At 41.3% G+C, this 17,686-nt stretch overlaps 1 protein-coding gene across 4 annotated transcripts in view; it reads left to right on the top strand.

Annotated features, from left to right (window-relative positions):
- Positions 1 to 17,686, top strand: part of AKR1A1 (aldo-keto reductase family 1 member A1) — a 455,840-nt gene that overhangs the window by 436,665 nt on the left and 1,489 nt on the right. The window contains exons 1-8 of one of the 4 annotated variants that reach the window (XM_061344977.1): positions 191 to 328; positions 1,140 to 1,235; positions 7,325 to 7,444; positions 9,100 to 9,251; positions 11,925 to 12,120; positions 12,754 to 12,953; positions 13,939 to 14,011; positions 14,953 to 15,039. In XM_061344977.1, the coding sequence (XP_061200961.1) occupies positions 311 to 328; positions 1,140 to 1,235; positions 7,325 to 7,444; positions 9,100 to 9,251; positions 11,925 to 12,120; positions 12,754 to 12,953; positions 13,939 to 14,011; positions 14,953 to 15,039 (942 nt within the window). In that variant the 5' untranslated portion in view covers positions 191 to 310. Of the gene's footprint in view, positions 1 to 190; positions 329 to 1,137; positions 1,236 to 7,324; positions 7,445 to 9,099; positions 9,252 to 11,924; positions 12,121 to 12,753; positions 12,954 to 13,938; positions 14,012 to 14,952; positions 15,040 to 17,686 lie in introns of those variants that run through there. The other 3 variants (XM_061344981.1, XM_061344979.1, XM_061344978.1) reach the window with 3 other exon arrangements.

The raw sequence follows: 17,686 nt of genomic DNA, 5'->3' as shown, positions 1-17,686 counted from the left end.
TCTGTAGAAGGGGTTACCCTGTTTTGGTCACTTGAGCTATTAGGGATTTTCTTACAGGAAAACAACTCTGTTCATCATTTCTTCTGTCAAACAAATGATGCTTGCATGAGACTGTCCTGTCTTTTTAGATGAAGGTAAGGACACATGCGTGGTGTAATCACAGGTACCAAGCTGCCTGCAGGCTCATCTGTTACAGCTGCTGAGCGTATCCTAGAATGCAGGCTTGAAGGCCAGGCTGTATGTGAATCACAGCACAAGGGAGGCCTGGACCTGCTTGGGTTAACTGTTAACCTGGATCACCAGCTCCTTGATGTACAATGGCCTTCAGGTCAGGATCACTCCAACTACTTTGTTAGGTGTCTCTGTAAACCAAGTGTGGTGTTTGATGCCTGCTGTAAATCTATAGAGATGTGGCTTGAGAAGCTAAACAGGAAATTGAAAATACAAACTTTATGTGTGAACACATCCATCGGCTGATGAAGATTTTAACAACATGGAGAAGGCAGAGCCATTTTGGCATGGTATGCTGTGTGAATGCCCTGCTTTGAAAATACTTGTTCTTCTTACATAGTCAGCTGTTCAGCCAGTGTTGCATGCTTCCACTCCTGGGTTGTTTGGTTGGTTTGGTTTTATTGTTTTAAAACTAATAGCATGATGAGTTTGCACACAGCTGAACTTGGGAAGTAACTTCCTCAATTTCTGCTGAAATCAGCTAGCCCGCTTTGGACCTCATCCTGAATGTGGTTTCATTTTAGCAGTTTGACCAGAAACGTGGACTGTCTGGATGTTGGGACACACTGTGAAAGCTTCCTTTTTTGATAAAAAGCTTTGACACTCTTAGGAGATTGCAGTTTGTGGTAGCTATAAAGCCAGCAACAGGGAGTGGAATATCATGTTAGACTCCTGTTGAATTTCACAGGGAAGATGCTTCAATATCACAGTTCGAAGCATGAGAGAGAAGTCTAGGCTCAAGGGTTCCTTTTCTGTCTCTCCAGGATAACTGTTAGTCTCCTTTATACTGGTAAAGACTGTGAAGAACCTACTTCATCTTTATAATCTATTTCTTATATCAGATCTCTATTTTTTACATAGAAAAGGTAAACTGGTGCAATTTACTGAATTTGCTTGTTCTTCTTCAGGCAAAAATGTCTGCAGCATGCGACTTCATTGCACTCCACACTGGGCAGAAGATGCCTCTCATAGGACTGGGAACTTGGAAAAGTGAGCGTGGCCAAGTAAGCAAAGAACGATGCGATATTGTGCTCTCAACTAGTATTTGTGGCTTGTGCACCTTTTGTGAAGATCCTAGATTTGCTGTCTGGATCCTTTGATTGAATTGTTTTAGTCTTAGGCACACTGAAATCAATGGGATGTATGTATTTGCATGACTTAAGGCACAAAAGCAGCAGCAGCAGATTGTTAACGTAGGCCTCAGGCAATGCTGCTTTGGGAGATGAATCGAGAAAGAGACCAATGAGTGGGGTGAGGCAGGAACAGTGCTGTAGCTATAATATGTAGCTATAATACAGATTTCCACTGGGAAATCCTCAGGCTGCCAGTTTGACCAGACATTCCTCTGTCTTGGGCTGGTGACTGAGCTGAAAGTGTTATTTTGGGAGGCAAGAACTCCAGTTGGTTTTGTAATAAGTCCTGCTCCAGTAGTCAGCCTGTGTTTAGCAGAAAAACAGAATTTGCTTGGGTCATCCTGCTTTTAGACTAAGATGACTAATGCGTTGTCAGACATTCATTCTGCTTCTAATGCAATGAATTGGCAAACACCACGCTGGGAAACAATTCTGTGTGTTACTACAAACTGTGGGAATGTTTGTGTGCTACGGACTGTGCCTCCTGTTGTAATTCTTCTCCTTGTCTGTCTTTTCCTCTTTGTTTCATTTAGTTAAAAGATAAATTCTTGGGGGAAGAGATTGCACACGTTTGCTGTGAAAGGCAACGTCCTTTGCTTGGTGGAATTCTTAGCTGGTATTGTTGTCTATAATGCCTTCTGGATTATGTCTGCACAGTAAATGCTGCATAGTTTTGCATTAACTTCATGATGGTTTTTTGAGTAGACTGAATGACATTGTGTTTGTGACTGAGAGGGAAATTTAAAAGGCTTCTCAAGATGTTGAGCTATTCTCTTGTACCAGCTGGAGGAAAACGTGAGGAAAGAAGCTGTGAAAATCAAATCTTTTCAGTTGGTCTCCCTGTTCAAACAAGTGGACAGTGAATGTATTGGGAACAGAAGCCCAGCTAATGTGGAAACTAAGTTGGTGTGAGAGCTCAGTCAACCTCTTAAATGAGGACGAGAGCTGAACAATGAGTGTTCAGCTCTGTCACTTAAAACATCTGCTGACAGCCAAATTAAGTTTATTGATGTGCAGCAACTGAAAGAATGAATTTCTGTGCACTCAAGGCAGTTAAATGCGTGTTGTCTAAAAACAATGCCTGAAACAAACACAATCTGAATGCATTGTTTATTTTTTGCACAAACTTTTCTGAGGAAAGTGTGGCCTTATAAAAGAACCAGGGATAACCCTGCTCGTGCATAATTTAAACTGAATCCAGATGGATTTTGCCGTAGTAAGCAGTGCTTCAGCAGCTGAACCCAGCCATCTTCTCTGGAGTCCTGAGGAAGCCATTGGGAATCGCTTCTTTGGAACATCTGCTATCTTCAAAGACATTCCTAGAATGTATTGAAGGCAAAATCTGGAACCCACAGTGAAAATGGAATTTCAGGAGCTGCTGATATTCCTCTGGAATAAATAAACTGTTTATAACTCTTGAAAACTCGGAAGCATACAATTTTACCCTTAAAAGAGCATGATGTAGTTCAGGGAGAATAATTGTCATTATGAATTTAAGACTAAGACAAAAGCCTAGAGAAGCTGAACGCTTATTGACTGTATTTAATCTGCTTCCCAAGTAGAGGCTATTTATGAAAATCTTTTTGTGCAAGGCCTGCATTAGAAGCAGGAGTGGAAATGGATGGCCTTTGAATTATTTCAGGTAAATATTTTGCAGTTTGTAATTGTTTTTCGTGTCAAACTGCTTTTCAGTCTTGACTTTACTCTCTTGAGTAATTCCTGATAGTAAACAAGCTTTAACCTTGTAGCTAGATCTTAGAAGTCCAGTACAAAGGTGTCATTACAGCCCTAGTTTTCTAGGTAAGAATATGGAGAGTGAATTATTGAATCTAATCTACATTGGAAGACTGTAGGATAATACAATGTTTTCTGTATTACATGAGCAAGTGCTGAAAGAGAAATTTGTTTTATGTGTTACTATGGGGACATGATGAAGGGCTATTGAATGGGAAGGGAACACAATACAGAAGCTTGTGAACTGGCAGCAGGAATGAGTTGAAAGAGATGTCCATTCAGACAGGAGCATCAAGAATATCAGTAGCATGTTTTGTTTTAATATTAGGGCTTGATTATCTGTAATCCTTTAATGCTTTGTTCTCTTCTCTCAAGTGGGCCATGCTTTCAATCTGGAAGACTGATCCCCACCTGATGAACAGCCTGACCTGCTGTGGCAGGGGCTGGTTCTGTGGGGGAAAGCGAAACTGGGCTTTGAGAAGTTGTATTTCGGTGTGAAACCTCAGGAAAGCTGGAGAGGAAATGTGTGGCTCAGCAAACCAGACTGGGTATCTTGTGACAGGATTGCAGCTATGGAGGAGGCTGTTTAGTTCTTGGAAGTTTGTTAGAGAATCCTAGTTACATGCACAAAAATTCACTGCTGCTGGTAAGGATTGAGAGGGATTCAATATATGAAGGATTGGAGGCAAAAAAGTATTTTATGGAACATCAGCTCTGAAGTTGGCATTACTTATGTGGTGATCTGAGTTCTTTTTCAGCAAATTTTAGTGCAGTATGGACAAACTGTGATTTAGCAACACTTACTGGTCATTGCATCTGAATATGATGTGAACCCATGATCTATTCCTTTTTTCCTGTTTCCTGTGAGCAGATAGGACTGCTAAAATGTGGTAACTTTTCAGGAAGTGCGGGAGACTCAGCCTTTTCTTTCCAAGTATTACTGACTAGGACTGTGAGAGGGAAGGCCTCTTTCTAATGGGTTGAGGCAATGCAGAAGAGGCTTCCTAGTCACTTAAACTCTATGCTGCTTGGAAGCATAAAGCTGGCTTGTCAGTTTTTCACCTTGTGATGGGCACATTGAAGAACTGGAAATCTAGGCATGGGCAGTATAATGGATTGGGACTTACAGACTCAGTTTCTGAATCTGCCACTGATTGTTAGCAATCCGTGTTCCTCCATCTTCAGAATGAAAAGAGGGTGGGTAGAAAGGCCAAATCCCTTGCCTCTATAAATGGGAATGTAGTTCCTAGGGCTTTACTATACTATGAAGGAGAATAAGACTTCAGCTACAACAGTGTGCCTGTTTTGGGGCAAACCACTTGAAGTATGAGCCAGCTGATGAGACAGCAGCAGCAATGATGCAAGGTTTGGGAGCGGTGAGTTGTGATGAGAGACGGAAGCACCTACAGTTACATGGTGCAGAGAGGTTTGAGAGATGCATGTTGGCTCTTTCAAAAGGCACAAAAAACCCTCACAAAGGGGAAGCTGTGGATTTCATGTCTGTAAGGAGTACCACATGGCTGTTGGTTAGACACCTGAAATGTGTTGAACATAGAGATCCTAGAATCATAGAATAGTTTGGGTTGGAAAGGACCTTAAGATCATGTAGTTCCAACCCCCCTGCCATGGGCAGGGACACCTCACACTAAACCATGCCACCCAAGGCTGTGTCCAACCTGGCCTTGAAAAAAGATACCTAAGCATTAGAATAGACTGCCTGTCACTTACAAGAAGGGTTGTGACAAATGTGTGTAGGAGTGGTTTAGATGGCCCCGCTGCGGGGCATGAGGGTAGACTTTGTGATGTCTCAAGATCCTTTCAGACCTACTTTCTGTAGCTCTGTGATGCTACATTGGTGAGTCACATTTAAGCTGTGTGATTCAACTTGCCTAGTGGCAAATGAACTTGGTGATTGTTCCTTCCATAGCAGTTTTGACAGGCTAAACTAAAGAATAATGGAAAATTTGAGGGATCCTTTGACTGTTGTTACTTCACAACACAAATATCCAGAGGCATGTGAATCTCTAACTGCTTCTGTTGTCTTTGGGGTTTTTTCCCCTCTGTGTCCCAGGAAATGCATGTCCCTGGCTGAACAGAATCTCAGAATTACAGAACTTTCTGTTTAAGTTCTTAAGTTTACATCTATCTGTTATTCCCACCCCCCAAGAAATGCCTTTTTTGCATGTTTTCTCTTGATTGTTTGCCTTTTGTGTGGAGCTCTTGGTTCACATTGGAATGTCTTAGCAGGCTGAAAGTAGTTTATGCAAATACAGATTTAGCCCAAATCCAAGCCTTATTTAAATAACCAGTCCCAGTTTTCAGTGCTGGAAATTTATCAAAACATGCTGATACAGAAATGGAGCCTCCTGCTTATTGCTTTGCAGGGATATGTTTGGAGTGCATTATCGCTTGCTTTCTGCAAGTGGTTCTTGAATTTTATGGCAAATTTTGTGCCTATTTGGAACAAGCCCCCTTGTTATCCAATAGAAGAAATGAGGGACTAATACAGGCCAAGAACACTGCTGGTTTTCCTTTCTGCTTCAGCTCCAGGACTCTCAACTTTTTGAAGGGTAGATATCAAATCTTAAAAGCCTTTTAGTATGTCTCAAGTGATTTCAGAATTACCATGATATTGATTGTGTAGGACCTTAGGAATGTCTTTGTCAAGGGTTGTAAATACCATCCTGCTGGGGGAAGGAAGAGTTTACTTCACTGCTGTAGTAGAAGTGCTTTGTGATCCTGACTAAGGGAAACTGGTCTGATTTTTTTTCCTCTCAAAATGCCAAAGAATGCAGTCGGAATATCCTGTCTGCCTTTACTGCTGCTCTTGACAAGAAAACAAATGAAATCCACCAGAGAAAGAGAGGTCTTTTTCCCATTTGATTCCCCCTTGTCTTTCTGTAGCCTCTGAAAGCAGGACTCTACGTGTCTTTACTTGCTGTTACTAGTTTTGTTAGCTTTAAGATTGAAAATGCTGCTACTTTGATTAAACTGAAAGAAATCAATCTCTCTCTAGCCTTTGTGAACATGTTTTTTTAATCTCTTGATGACAGAGATGTAATCTCTGTAAATGTTTTGGGGCCCTATTGCATCAAGCTTAATACACAGAGTAATTTATAATCTCACAGTCTTGAAAGACAAGTCAGTGAAGAGCAGTGTATAGGAATCCCTGGACAGGTAAGATGTACTCTTACTGCAGCACTGTGGACAGATAGATGCAAAAGAGTGTGTGCTTACTTTCCACTGGAAGTCAAATGAAATGACATTAAGATTTTACTTAATGCTCATCAGCCTAATGGCAAATGATGCCTGCAGTGGAATCTGTAGTAATTCTTGGTTCTTGTGCAGTTGGTTATTAGAAATTTTTATTCAGAAGCTACTTGTGAGTCCTCAAAAAGATGCCGTTCTGTGTTTCGTTCTTTGGTTTCTAGACCTGCTTTATGGCTGAGATCTGCACGTGAAGATGTTTTGTGCTTGGGCTTCATTAGAACTTTAAAAAGCAAAAAGATTGGCAGTATGGTGCCTTGGTTCCCAACCATTCTGGCTTATGCATAATAATAGGTAGCAAGGGAAGCGTTGCTGTTGGTAACATCTATGTCAGCAATGTGGAAAGCAAACTGCAGAGTTGTCAGCATCATCAGGAGATCCCCTGCAGGCCATGAATTAATACACAACAATATAATGACTTCATTGTTGAGCAGTCAGTGCAAATGAGACCTGAAGAAAAAATGCACCATAAAGTATCATTATCTTGGGAATTTAGGTGTGAGCAGTTGAACCAACCCCGAATTCTGGCAATTCTGGAGTTAGAAAGCAGGCTCTCTACTGGGAGAGAGGAGATATAATAGGAGATAATTAATAGATGAATCCTCATCTGTTGGGTTAGGAAATTTTGTCTTCCTATGTCATCATTTATTTAAAAACTGCTTCTTAAAGCTCATTTTACATTTAAGAAAAGTAAGAAGTATAGTTAATAATTAATCTCTATTCTATTTGGTGAGTTCTTGCATGCTTGGCCTGTGTGCGTGTCCTGTATTGTTACTCTTGTCTGCTAGCAGTTAGCTCTCACTCCTGTGCCATAGAGGACCATATCCTACTCTTTGAGTCTCATCACCTTATGTACTTTGGGGCTGTTCATCACTAAGTCCCTAATTTTTGATTCCTTTCTCCCCCAGTGATGTGTCCCTTTCCAGTGATCACATTGGGTTATCTGTTTCTGATTACAGGTGAAAGAAGCAGTGAAATATGCCCTAAGTGTGGGCTATCGCCATATCGATTGTGCAGCAGCTTACAGCAATGAAACAGAGATTGGTGAGGCTTTCCAGGAGTGCCTTGGGGCCAGTAAGGTAAAAACACAAGAGTCACCACACTGCTTGGGTATTGTATCAATATTTACAACAGTGACCTGAAAGTAGACTGTAAAGTTAATATCTGTGGCTTTTCCTCCTGGTCTATCCCAGATGTGTGTTACTAATCAGGAGCAGGCATGAGAGGGCTTTCTCTCCTCTTATACCCATCCTGGCTGTCAGGAGGAGGAAAGATTTTCAGGAATATCTTCACAGAGCTAAAGAAAATGCCCTTTTTTTAAAAAATTCCCTGCCCACCCCTTTTCCCCCTTTCAAAGTATCCCAGTTTGGCTGTTCAGAAGTCAGAGGTACCAAGAATCAGTAGCTATAATGTAAAATATTTGCAGTGATTTATAGGGAAGTTACTCTGTTTTGCTGCTCTGGGATAGCATGGTCTGTAGCCATAGCAAATTTGGTGACTGTGGGGCTTTTTGGTTATGGACAAAGTAATACTAAGTAAGTATGTAGTTTGTTTTAAAGAGTGATTGCATTTGAAGGTTTGATAACTGTGGCTCTAGGGCCTGCATCTGAGAGTCTGTGACCTAAATATAAGGTAATGTGGCAGGCATTCCTATGGGTGACCTCGGGTGGAATCTTAAATTCATCCTCTTGCCCTTTTGTTAGCCTAAGGGGCCAGAAGGATTGCCTGTACAGCCTCAGAGCTCATGGAAGGAAAGTTGTTATGTTCCTGCTTTCCTGCTGTTCTTGCCTTGGCTTTAGGGCGATTTCTTTGTTATGTGATTAGCTTAAGAGAGGCTGCTTTCAGCTTGCTCCAGGGATTCCTTCCTACAAGATATGGTAACTAACACAGAGAAGCATAGGAGACTCTTACTCAATTCATATTAGCTAGCTAACTTAAAACTAGAATTTGTAAAACATCTTTCTCTTTGAACACAGCCACATGTGAAACAGAAATAACAATGGTTGGAGATAAACAGGGAATTAATTATTCCATCTTCTAAAAAGTATAGACTTGAGTGATATTTGGTCACACAAGAGAGTGAGAAGTACCCTCTGATGCTGTGCTGTGCCTCAGCTTGCCAAACATGATCTTCCTTTAGCATTTTATACCTCTTGGTTAAGCAACTCCCTATTTGTTTAATTTGTGTGTCATACCCTTCCAATACAGGGTTCAGGCACTCAGTGCATTTCTTCCAGAACCTAGAAACTGAAGTGCAAAGGTTTGGGGAAGCTTCTTCTCTTTATTTTCCCATGCCCTTCCCATGAGAAGCATTCCTGGTTTATAACATGTGATGAGTGTAGTAAGTTAGCTGGTTGTGCCTAGAAAATGTGAATTGTTAGAAATTACAAAATTCACATAGGAATAAACAGAATTTGGCCATGCAACACTTAATAGTGGCTTTTAGCCTTGAATTGGGAAGTTTGGGAAGTGTGTGTGGAGAGGATTGTTTTGTATTTCAGAACTTACAATAGCTTGTGAACTATCTGGTATACTTTAGGACTTGCCAGTGTGTGTGTTTCTCTTGCTTTTCGCTACCTAGTGTATTTTGAAAGGTTTAATTTGTGGGTTCCATGTGTTACCTTTTTTATTACAACTTAAATTGTTCTCTTTGGTTTTAAAGGTAGTGGGGAATTGCTGCAATTCTCTTCCTGAACTCGTTCCAGTAAATTATGCTCTCCTCCCTTTCTTAAAGGTTATTAAAAGGGAGGACCTGTTTGTAACATCAAAGCTCTGGAATACCAAGCACCACCCAGAAGACGTAGAGCCAGCACTAAGGAAAACACTTGAAGATTTGAAATTGAATTACTTGGACCTGTACCTCATGCATTGGCCTCATGCCTTTGAGTAAGTTCTGTGTGGAAAGGGCACAGATTGCAGAAGCCCCAGTTTTACATAAGTGGCTGGTGTTATATCCTCAGGACCTTCTTTGTGAGCTGTGATTTTCTTCCTGAGTATACTGCCTGCAGGACGTTCTTTTGTAGTGTGGCTAAATAGTGCAGTTCTATGGACTGTCACATAGACACAGCTTTCTACCCGTTACCTATACACTGATTCATATTTGGTCCATGTGTTCACAGAAACAGCTGTTCAGTTTTCATTCTCTGAATTTCAGTTTGGTGGGAGTTAGTTTAGATTTGTAGAGTTTAGATTTGTTTAGGTCAGATTTGTAGCTTGACTGTAAGCATATATTACAGGAGGCAAAACTTCTTGTTTTGTGCAGAAGTATTGTAAATAGAAAAGGGGTGATCTTATTATTTAGCAATTATGAGTATTAAATCTTCATTTAAAATCCATAAGCAATTACTTAAATATTTCACTAGTGAGAACAGCTAGGTGATGAAATTAGGGTTCCTAAACTTCTTACAGTTTGGCATGAGTGACAAAGGTAGGTAACTGAAACTAGTCTAACTGGGAAAAAGTAATAAAGCTGTATGTGACAAGCTTCTGCACTGAAGGTTGCCATCTTATACTAGCTGAGAATTTGATTTGCTGTGAGGAGTTTTAAATATATTAGAAGTTTAAATAGCCTGGTGCCTTCATCCAGGCACTGGGGAAGTGTGGCAGCTCTTCTTGGTTCTGCCATTGACCTACAGGGTAACCTTGAGGAAATAACAAAACTGCTTTGTGCCTTGCCTTTACTTATCTGTAAAATGAGAATTAAGCCTTTTGAAAGGCCATACTTCTCACTAATAGTTATTAACTGTACTGGAGTGGCCAAGCATGCAGTGTCATGGTGACATCTGTATGAGGAAATGAAAATTACTTCTTATGACATTTTAATTGCAGTAATTCTGTGATTTGAGGAAATGAGAGATGAGGAAGTCTTCCAGTTAAGTGCTAAATGCACTTATCCTACAGCCCCATCAGAACCAGAGTTCCTTGCTTTATTTTCTTGCAGATGTGGAAGCCGTTGAGGTCCTCCCCACCTCCCCTTACAATCAGTAAAATGGAAGGGGGAGGATAAATCTCCTGACCAGATGCTTGCATGGAGACAAGCCCCTGTCAGTTTAAGGGGCTTCTGTCTATTCTGCAAATAGAGAACTTGTTGGCCGCTTCTAGTGATACGAACTGAATTTTACAAAGCATACAACACTAATGATTAGAGGAAAGATGCTTGAAGTATAAACGTATTCCTCAGCCTAACAGAATGAGGAAGTGTGGCCAACTAGAGCTGGTTTAGAGGAAGAACTGTTAAAAATTCCCCTGTTATGAAACAGGTTTGTTTCCCAGTTGATTGGAAAAAAAACACCCCAACATTAAACACTGCTTTGATAATCACAGGTAACACAAATATTGACATACGTTTAAGTATTACTAATATTTAAATTAACTTGATGCTGTGGAAACTGCTGACAAAACTGCCATTCTAATAAAGCAGTTTCATGTTTTCTCACTGGGAACTGTTCACTCTCCAGTTTTCTATTACCTCTGCCTCAGCTATTGCAATGTGTGGTTATGTATAATGCTTGTTGCTGTGGGAAGCTGAGCAAACGAATGTTACTTAATTAGAAATAGACTTCCATCTGGAAATCAGAGGGCCTCTAGGTCTTGAAACTTAATCTCTGACTTTGTGTACTACTGTTGACACATTAGGCTGCTTTTCTGAGTTGGGAGCTCATAAGGCTTTCAGAGTTATTTTTGGTTCTGGATTTATCAATGCTATGAAGAAGAACCATCTCCCCTTATCCCCAGCTCCCATTTCTCACACCATGTCACTGCTTAGCTGGGCAGTGTAAGGCAGCCTCTTAGATCTGAGCTAGCAGAGTCCTGCACTGGGTACAAGAAGCATACTGCCAGTGGGATTATGTTTACCCCTTCGCGTGTGGACTGCTCAGCGGCCAGTCATAGCCCTTTGGCAGTGTGGTGGTGTCACTTGGCAGAAGCAGGTTCGTTGTGTGGGGTTTGTGTTTTACTTTACCGTGTTTTTTGAATGGGTTGGTATGACTAACTGGGAACACACCCAGCCTATAAGCAACATGTATGTGTTAAGATTTCTGTGAGAATCTGTGCTTTTACCAAGTACTGTCACTGCTATGGAGTCCAGAGGGAGTGGGAGGCCAGTGTGCTTTGAATACAGTCTCTTCTAGACAGCTCTTAAACCAAGATCACTTTTGTAGCGGCTCCAAACAGACTATAAAGAATCATCCTCTCTAGGTGAGAAACCAAAGCTACCCTCTGAGTTGGTGCTCTCTAAATCTAGCTGTTTTGCTAGGATCAAAGTGTGCAAAGAGCTGCTGCATGTACATGGTGGCTTATCAGTTACCTGTGTAGTCACTACTATATAGGTAAGTAGGTCAAAGTACTGTATAACAAGTTGACATAGGAAAGACTGTATATGAAATAACCTTTTATAGGTGAAGTCAGCATAATTCATGCATTGAACAGACAATATGCTTAGTATGTACTCCACCCTTTAAACTATGTAAAGCTTTTAAGAATACAGGAAGGTTTCTTTCAGTGAAGAACTATAAATATAAATGTGGTGAATGTACTTACACTTTACCTTTGCTACTGTAGACGAGGGGACAATCTCTTCCCAAAGAATCCTGATAACACAATGCGCTATGATTACACTGATTACAAGGATACCTGGAAGGCTATGGAGAAGCTGGTAGTAAAAGGTCTTGTGAAAGCCATTGGGCTGTCAAACTTCAACAGCCGTCAGATTGATGATATACTAAGTGTGGCTACTGTCAAACCAGCTGTGCTCCAGGTAAGTTAAATAAAGAAGAGGACAAATACCTTTTCTGTTTGTCCATATGTGAAGAATCTTCAAACCAATGCTGTGTGTTTAGCACAAGGTGTTCAGCTTCTTATGTACAGGGAAGAATATAGCCAGCTCTGCAGGACTAGGCACACAGAGCCTATCATTCCAGGAAGATAAGTTTGTTGGGGAGGAGACCTGTGTCCACATTCTGTGGTCATTTATATCTGCTTAGTCAAGCAGGTCTGTGAGAAGAGTTAGTCTTCCCTGTGAGGGACAATTCAGGCTATAAGAAAGAAGCATTGTGAGAGAGTAACTTGAATCACTTCTTATAGAGAGTTTGCTTGCTTGCTGGATGCTGTTTGGTACATAGGGAAAATCCAGCACTCTAAATTCTGGTAATCTGTTCTTCTTCCTGTAATTGCAGCCTACCAGACACTTTTTCGTTCTGGTAGTAAGTTATCCTCATAAGGATACCTTACTTAACTTAAACCTTATCCTTATCAGGTTTTTTAGAATCTGGAATGACCTCCTGTGATGTGTTTGGTTCTGCTGTGCTCTTGACTTCTTTGACTTCCTATTTGTGTAGAGTTTTGTGTTGCTATCTGTTCTCTAGCCACTCATTGTGGGTCATTTTAACAGGTAGAATGCCATCCTTACCTAGCTCAGAATGAGCTGATAGCTCACTGCCAGAAGCGAGGACTGGTTGTCACTGCCTACAGCCCCCTTGGTTCTCCAGATCGCATGTGGAAACACCCAGATGAGCCTGTGCTTTTAGAAGAACCTGGGATCAAAAAGCTGGCAGAAAAGTACAGCAAGTCACCTGCACAGATCATCCTCAGGTACAGGACAACTGTCAGGGTGGTGTTTGGGACCTGACCTTAAATGAAGCAAAACACTCACATTAGAAGGAATCTACCTAAAGTGTGTGTTCTTCTGCATTGGTGGGGAGTTAAAATCACAGGGAGTGCCAAAAGCAAACCCCATTCGGTGCTTGTTTGGCAGAGTTGGTAGAGTTGGCTCTGCCTTAGGGCAGGTGGATGGACTAGATCAGAAGGGTCTGTTCAGGGCCTGGATGCATGCCTGGGACAGTTCACCCATTTCCACTGAAATAGCTGTAGCATAACTGCAGCAGTGAGCCAGGATTGAGGGCCACCTACTGAATGTGCATGTGGCCAGCTGCTAAACCCTTGAGTGCTTGTTGCTGCATTCAGGTAGGCTCTCGGGAAGAGGGGCTAAGGAAGGGACCTTCTTTGCGCAGCAGAACCATTGGATACTGGGAAACAAGATGGTTGAATATCCAGAATGTGATCAGCACCTTGTAAAATATAATTGGGATCTATCCTCACTTTTTGTTTCGTTTGTCTGGCTTTGTATCTATTAATTTCAGAGTCTTGGGCAGCAGCAAGTTACCCTGCCAGCTGAACAAGTTCAAGTGTTTGTGCTTGAGCCACTAGACAAGCACTTGAGGGATCTGGGTTTTCTTCTGGTTCCTTGGTGGTTGTGTTGGAACTTGCATAAAATGCTGAAGTACATTTTTGTGATTGTTTCTTGGTCTTCTATTTAAAGCACCTGAAACCTGGTTGTTTTTTCAAGGCATGAATGTCTTCCCCTTGTTGGTTAATTCAGTGGCTACTGTCTTGCTTGAGCTTACATATACTCATACTCCTAAGGGAATACAGTGCTATGCCAGCCCTCTTCTGGGTATTTTTATTTCCCATAGAAACATAAGTGGCATCTCTGCTGACACAGGTTGTTACTCAACCAAAATAAACATTGTGGGTTTTGGGCTGCACACACAGAAAAGCTCTCTCCTCCCCTTAACAGATGGCAAGTGCAGCGTAAAGTGGTTGCCATTCCCAAGAGCGTCACTCCTGCTCGCATTCAGCAGAATCTCCAGGTAAGTATAAATGAAGGAAAGGAGCTTCAGCAGTGCCCTTTTCATGTGAGTAATATCCTGTCCTACTACATGCAGAGCATCAAGCGAGGCAGTTGGTTTATACTTGTTCATCAATGTACGCATAGAGTTGAAAAGGATGGTAGACTTCTGGAAGACAAACTTGATATGTTTTAAGCAAGTGTGTGAGCATGTGCACATGTACACATGCAGAGTCTTGTTACAAAAGGTAAAGAATGTACTTTGTATAAGTCTGAGTGGAAAATCTTTACTGAAATTTATCTGAGGTACAAGTCTGTTCAACAAGGGAGCCTTCCAATGACATTCAGTGGTTCTTACTGATGAGTAATAGTGGCTCTACCCTGTAAGTGGGGGTTGCTGACTATTTCTGCAGCAAACTGCCATGCTAATGATGCTGAAGAAGTAAGTGTGGTTCACTTCTGCTCTGAAGTAGAGAGAGTTCACTCTAGAAATTGTGTGGAAACTCTGACTTCAGATAACCTTGAGGGAGGTCTCTGAATCACCTCTTGTGATGTTTTCTTCAGCCCTTAGTCGTACAAATTGCCTGGTTACGCACTTGTTAGGAATGGTTTCTATAACTGTTACTCCCATTAAAACAAAGCTTGCTATGTAGTAAGCTGCTAGAAATCTCCAGAAACTCGAGTAAATTCTGCAGTTAACTGAGGTTAAGTGCTGTGTGAGAAGAGAACATTGATTCAATTGGCAGGACTGACTTGAAACAGTCCAACTGCTTTTTATCTTTTTGGAAGAGTGCTATGCAGTATCAGTGTAGGCTTAGAGCTGGCAAGTGTATGAACACCTCAGATTTTAAGCCTCTGTTTGGTATTTGTTATAAAATGAGTTTTAATGGCAACATCATGTTTATGACTGTAAGACAAACTAATTGTAACCTGTGGTATAAAGCCTCTTGCTTTTGTTCTCAGGTGTTCGATTTCAGCCTCACAGAAGAAGAGATGAGCCACATCAGAAGCCTGAATAAAAACTGGCGTTACATTGTGCCAATGATCACGGTAAATTTCTCGTGTTTCTCATAGTTTTCATTATGTGCATTTGGCCACAGCTTGGGGTTTTTGCATATTTCTTTCTTGTACTGTCCCATCAGAACTACTTACTCATAAGGAGTATGCATAAGTATGTTAAGTAGAAGATGTACTTACTTCATCTTCTTAAGGTAGCTAAGATGAAAGAATTTTTCAGAAGCTAGGTACAAAAAAGATAGCTTTTTGAAATCTTTCCTCCTCTATTTTGGCTACTGAAGAAGTTCTCATTACAAACCTGTCCATGGGCCTTTAAGCCAGAGTCCCATCTTACTTCAGTCTCCCCAAACTCTTATTGATATGTCCTTCTCAGGTACAAACAGGCCAAGGTCCGTGGCATTCCTTCAGAAGTAGTCCTTGTTCCATTTGTCCCCATCTACTTTATACCATTAGCCTCTAAGATTGGAGAAGACTGAGGATGCTTTTAGTTCTCCATACCCATCATAGAAGTCATGTGAGGGTAATTTGTCCATTTCCCTCCAGTGGCTGTCCCCCCTTTCAAAATCTGTTTTAATGACCTTCCTCCAATGTAAGGAGCTTGGCTTAGGCTGTTCTGTTTTTCTGTTCACATCCATTAGCTGCAGCATCTTTTAGCCTCAGTAGTTTTACGCTTGACACATGAAATTTTCTACCTCATCTGCTATCAGTTGGCAGTCTGGTTTTAGAGAAACTAAAGCTTTGTATGTGTTAAAGTCCTCTTGGTCTTCCTTTATATTAAGGGAACTAACCTTGTTCCTTTCCTCTCAGTGCAAAAAAAACACCCCAAACCCAAGTCAATGCCATGTTGTCTGCTGTCTCCATAGCATTCCTCATTTCTTACTGTCCTGCTTCTGATTATGCCACAGAAAGCTGTTGCTGTTCCTTTGTGTGTCACTGACCACCAGACTGTGCTATAATGAGTCTGAAGTGATTTATCCCTTCTCTGTCATACAATACACTGCACAGACACAGTAGGTCTCTGCAGTTTTGGAAGCTGTCAAGCATACCCTTGCCTCTGCAAGCAGTTAGTCTACCTGTAGGTTATTATTTGTTAGTCAGTCAGTGGCTGCTGGCTATAGGAATTCTTTGGGGGAAGTTTTTCTCCAGGGTTTTTCATAGAGCATTTTTGAGTACTTGAGCATGTCAGTGACTAATCTGAATTGGAAAAAATAAGTGACTGTGGTGAGTAACGGTCTCATATCAAGGGTAGATACTGGTTACAGCTTTCGCTGTTTGTCATACTGGAGCTTCCAAAAGCTTCAAGGCCATGCTCTTAACTGTATGTTCCTTCAGTATGTGTGCGTAAATATAAACCCCCCCATCCCTGCAACCAAAATTATCTTTGTGTTTATGGATCAAGAGTCTGTACACCAAAGGACAAGCTTAGCTCTGATCTGTGTGACTGCAGTAGTGACAAGCACACCTGCTGCTGACAGGATGTTTCTTTCAACTGCTTTGCTACTCATGCTGCAAACAAAGCTGTTTTGTTAATGAAACTGCAAAATACATTAGGATGTAGCCTCCTTAGATGAGCCTGGGCTAAGTCATGTGCTTTTGTTACCTGGGAGACCTGATCAGATCACAGTGATTCACAAAGGAGAGATGAAATAGAGTTCAAAGTGCTAGCCCGTCCGACTAGAAAAGGGTGAATGATGCAGCTGGGCTTCAAAGATACTGCCGTATTGTCAGATAACAAGATGGGAAGAAACACAATGAGGAGAATTAAAAGGTGACTCTGCAGCTGTAAGATCTCTTTTTGTCTCCTTTTGTCTCCTGCTCATCCCTTCTGGGCTCAAAGAAAAGAATTTTCATCAACTGTGAATTAAAATTCCTGTCTAACCTTTTATTGCCTACCTCCTCTCTGAGTCAGTTTCTGGATTTCAATGTGTGATACAGCAGTGATATCAGAGCTTCTGCCATAACTGACAAGACAGTTTTTCCTTGTTTTGCTTCATTGATACGTAACCACAAGTTCTTATAGTTGTGCCGCTCTTCTCCACATTGTCTTGTCTAAAGCCTAAGAAGAAACTATTACATTGCATGTAGGCAATTCAAGTTGCTTTATACTTTTGACAATTCATTATCTGCGTAGAGGTTGGAAATTACATTGCACTGGCCTGAAATCCCAAACTTCTAGAAACACCTAATGGGGCAAGGAATGTACTTAATTGAAACGTGAATGACTTGCAAGCCAGGAAGAGGAGGAGTGATGGTGTTGTACATATAATGATCTATTTTTGATAGCACCACTGATCTGCCCTGTTTTCACTGCTGATTTTACCCCACTGCCTTCTCTCAAATTCCTGTGCTAGACTGGAATCAGGTACCTGAAACATTTCTTCTGGTAGCTGCTGTCTTGGCATGCTGTGACACTTGTCCATAGTTTTAAAGATTGCCTTCAGCTGACAGCTTCATTTCAGCTTTACATTAATCTGAACATCAGTCAAACCTTAACATCTTAGTTTTCTGCTCTGTAGTGCCCCCAAGTGACTAATTTCACACTTCAGTAGTCGCTGTGACATTCATTATTAGGGATTCCAGTTGGTTTGAAATGCAGGCTTTATACTGAAGGCTACTAGAGGGACTTAATCTAAGTTGTAGCTGAATGCTGCTAGTCTTCCACCCAGGGAGGTGTGTGTGT

The sequence above is a fragment of the Neopsephotus bourkii genome, unplaced genomic scaffold (assembly GCF_033783945.1).
Source record: "Neopsephotus bourkii isolate Nb327-2 ecotype Australia unplaced genomic scaffold, CSIRO-AGI_Nbou_v1 NB_234, whole genome shotgun sequence".
Taxonomy (NCBI): Eukaryota; Metazoa; Chordata; class Aves; order Psittaciformes; family Psittacidae; genus Neopsephotus; species Neopsephotus bourkii.
Note: the sequence above shows the minus strand (reverse complement) of the source record. Positions and strands in the feature narration are given on the sequence as shown.